The sequence below is a fragment of the Sinocyclocheilus anshuiensis genome, unplaced genomic scaffold (assembly GCF_001515605.1).
Source record: "Sinocyclocheilus anshuiensis isolate Anshui unplaced genomic scaffold, SAMN03320099.WGS_v1.1 scaffold670, whole genome shotgun sequence".
Classification (NCBI taxonomy): Eukaryota; Metazoa; Chordata; class Actinopteri; order Cypriniformes; family Cyprinidae; genus Sinocyclocheilus; species Sinocyclocheilus anshuiensis.
In genome coordinates, this window is record NW_015546062.1 from 510,467 (window position 1) to 514,520 (window position 4,054).

Sequence of the window (4,054 nt, forward strand, 5' to 3'; positions counted from 1 at the left end):
TAAATCCGTAAAACACAAACAAGAAATATAATAATAATAATCTTCAGTAATGAAACAACTTTCTGACCGCAAAGTGAATCTGCTGTCAATAGGTGTCCCATGTATAAACGCTTTTATCAATTTTACGTAGATCTTGCGTCTGCAGCAACCTACGCCATTTGTTTGATGATGCTGTTAGTGGTGAACAAGGGAAAACATCAGGTCAAACACTTAAAATGCAAATGTTGAAGCGTTAAACACTTACCTCTTCCTTTCTGAAACATTGTTATTCGTCTCGTTCTCATTTTCCGTCGTTTTTTTCCAGCCGTCCTCGGTTTTCACCCAGCTTTGACCAGGAGACCGCCAGTCTTGTCCAAGAAACGGCATTGTCAAGATGCGAAAACCAGTGACAACGAAAGAAAATCTGTTAGTATTACACTTGAGAAGCTGTTATTTTAGTGATTTTCTCGTGTGTTGACTGCTATATTATATCATGTTGTGAAGGCGTTTCTGATGATAAAAGTGCGCAGCTGTATTTATATCGTCAGGAGAATCCGGAAATGTTCCTGGTCCCGCCCCCTTTGGACCACGTTCTCCAACACGTGGCTTTGTTTATCATCTTCCTTAATATTGCAAAACCTCACTGGAAACATAATCACACGTAGAGTTCAGTACGCTGCTGGATCATCTGTCCTCATGCGCGTATGGAATATCATATAGTAAATGCAGTTTTATCGTTGGCGATGAACACCAGATTTCTTATTTTCTTGTGAACAAACAAGAAAACGACTCTTCAAAAAATCCCAGACGTGATCTGAACATAGAAAGCTGACTCCTCTGTTGATTTCCCCTTATGACTAAGATCATAACATTTAGTAGCTACCATTGCATAAGTGTATGCTTCATAAATAAGATAAAAGTCTGTGAGAAAGTTTGGGATTTTGGATCAAGAGGAAAAGAATCATGTGATGTGTGTGAATGACCTTTGTAATTCTCTTGTATCAGAATATGCAGACTATATTGACTGTAAAGAAGTGGGTCAAACAAAGGCTGGTTATCCATTATGAAAAAAAGTGTATGTTTTTACCTATTACTGAACCTTTTAGTAACATGATCAAAGTCCAATTGACCTCCTATTAACATAACACTATCAGTTTCATAAAATGAAACTGTCAGGGAGCTGCACTTCACACCATGATAAGGAAATATAATCTTTTGAAGTTGATTTCATCAATACCTGTTTGTGGTAATGAGTTGCATACTGAGCAAGAAATGTGACCCAGCTGCCCTACATTATGATGTAATGAGAGCTGATGGAAATGAGAAACTCGCAGCTTCCTTTTATCATGTAATCTCTTTAAGACAGACATAAGAGATTCTCTGTGCTGATTGTTTACTTTCAGACACTTTAATTATTTTCAGCTGAAAATGGTTGCGTGTGTAGATTTTAGAAGTATATTAACAGTGTTTTACACTTCCTTGATGCTAAAACTAACACTATATTGTAATTACCAGAGCTGTGGGTTTCATTTTACACAGAGATGTATTTACATTAGATATTAATGATACCTAAATGAGTCAACACAATGTGTGCAAACTGATGTAAAATGAGAATTTCACACACACACACACACACACACACACACACACACACACACACACACACACACACACACACACACACACACTAAATTATTTTGCATTATAAAGAGTATTTCTGGAATGTTTTTCCAGACAGGCAGAACTGAGCTTGTGCATTTTTTAGAGCAAACTTTTTTTTCTCTTGAAATCAAAACAGAAATGCATGCTACGCGATTGTTAAACAGTCGTTTGAGATTCAACATGCATTCTGGCATGTGATAAAGGTTACAGGAAACATTTCTCAACAATTTGTCTCCTCATCTCCTCACTACAGCACTGATGTAACCTGACTTGGCTGGGTGCTGTAAACTATTCTGCATACTGTGTTTAAAGTGGAGTAGAAGGCTCCAGAACTAGTGTCTCTCTACTGCCCCTTGCCAGTCTGGTTGACTGTAAAAGATGCAGAAGGTCACAGATCCTTCACCAAGTGGCAAATGAAACATGCATCAGCAGGAGCACATGACAAGATGCATAAGCACATGCACAGAGTGTGACTGTAGTGACATTCATACAGTGAACCATGTTGCTTCACAGGACCCAATGCGTCATACTTTCCAAGAAGTAATCTGTTTCCAGTAAGGATGATATTTCACTTTAGAAGTGTGTATTTATAAATTAAATTAAAATAAAAAAATGTATATATTTATTTTGCATTATAATTTCCATGGAATAAATTATTTCAATTATGAAAATATACTACAAGTTTAGGATCAGTGATATTTTTTGGAAAGAGATTATTACTTTAATTCAGCAACAGTGCATTAAACTGATCAAAAGTAATATTACAAAAGGTTTATAATTTCAGACACATGATCTTTTGAACTTTTTATTCTTCAAATAATCATGATAAAATATATCACGGTTCCAAAAAAAAAAAAAAAAGCAGTACAGCTTAGGGCTTGGTTTTTACACAAATTTCACGATTCGATTCGATTCTCATTCACAAGCTTGCGATTCGATTCGATTACCGATTCGATTCGATTCAATATTTATTAATTTGGATATATATCAGGTACAGTACATACCAAATTTTCTACGCAACTAATGCTGTAAAATATACATGAGAGTCAGTTGGTACTACATTACTATAATACTGAAGGTTAAAATTGACTGATTTGTTAAAATTACACTTAATGAAGTTTTTAAAATAATAAAGTTACAATTACATAATATTTCTACTTCAATTCGTTTTTTTAATATAAACATAATGAAACTTGATGGATGTATTCAAACAAATTAAACATTGAAGAACAGTAAACTGTATAATGAATATGTTATATGGTGCATATATTTAGCAAAATACCCCTCTCTACAGTTTATTTTTCTATCTGACTAATGAGTTTATGGTTCCCAAATATGTTTTTTCCTGAGGTAAATGTGACATTATGTGACATTGTTTACAAGCTGTTATATTGACGTCTTTGCAGGACTGAAACACTGATTGAGCGATTACATGAGACAGGATACGGATTGTAAAGTTGTACTCTTTCTTTTAACTTACCTTCGGATGTTTAGTCATGTTTATTTTGTGCTGAAACTGGTATTAATGTGGAGGAGATGATCAGTTCACGTGCGACTCGCGCTGTGCGTCTGTTGAACTGAGGCGCTACAGCGATCTGTTGCCAACTCTTGCAAGATAAATAAGCAACCGCAGCTTAAAAAACAAGCCCAAAACAAGCCCAATATTTTTTTTGATGATTTATTATCAGCAATATTATTTATTATCAATTATTTATTACCAATAAATGAACCTGCAACATATTAAACTGAAAACACTCTTTTATCTGAAAAGCAAAAACAGATATGTTATTTTACAAAAATCAGCAAACTGCAACAAAGTGAGAACAAAAAACTAATCTCCAATCACCTGTGAGCAGAATAGGATTGGAGAGATGGAAAAGGAGAAAAACACAAGAGCTTCAAAGGGGAACTGTAATAGCCACATATTTATAGCCTACTAAAATATAGGCTATTCGAACCAAATGTATAGTATAGGCTATATAGTTTTAGTATAGGACTACTTGTTTTTTATTACAGCCCATGATAATTAATACATTACAAAAACATTGTAAAAATTAGGCTAAAAGAAAGTCATCCCACTCCTCTACGTCTACTTCTGTCATCGCTTGGATTACAGCGTCACGCGCCTTCGCCAAAACGGCATTTATTGTTTGAATACTGCCAGAATTTGAAATCTGAGACTTTGTTTCATATTAAAAGTACCATGGATGGGTACATATACTGGATGGGAAGTGCCCTTCAATGTTCCTTCCATTAACTGACAACAGGCTATACTAATCGATTCTTGGGATTTAAAGGGGTCATATGATGCGATTTCAATTTTTCCTTTCTCTTTGGAGGGTTACAAGCTCTTGGTGCATAAAGAAGATCTGTAAAGTTGCAAAGACTAAAGTCTCAAATCCAAAGAGATATT

The 4,054-nt window shown here is 35.0% G+C and overlaps 1 protein-coding gene across 2 annotated transcripts in view; it reads right to left on the reverse strand.

Moving 5' to 3' along the window:
• LOC107699506 (F-box only protein 32-like) overlaps positions 1-527 on the reverse strand; it is a 7,116-nt gene extending 6,589 nt beyond the window's left edge. For both annotated transcript variants that reach the window (XM_016500777.1, XM_016500776.1), the window contains exon 1: positions 245-527. In XM_016500777.1, the coding sequence (XP_016356263.1) occupies positions 245-366 (122 nt within the window). In that variant the 5' untranslated portion in view covers positions 367-527. The remainder of the gene's footprint in view (positions 1-244) is intronic.
• Positions 528-4,054: the final 3,527 nt, after the last annotated feature.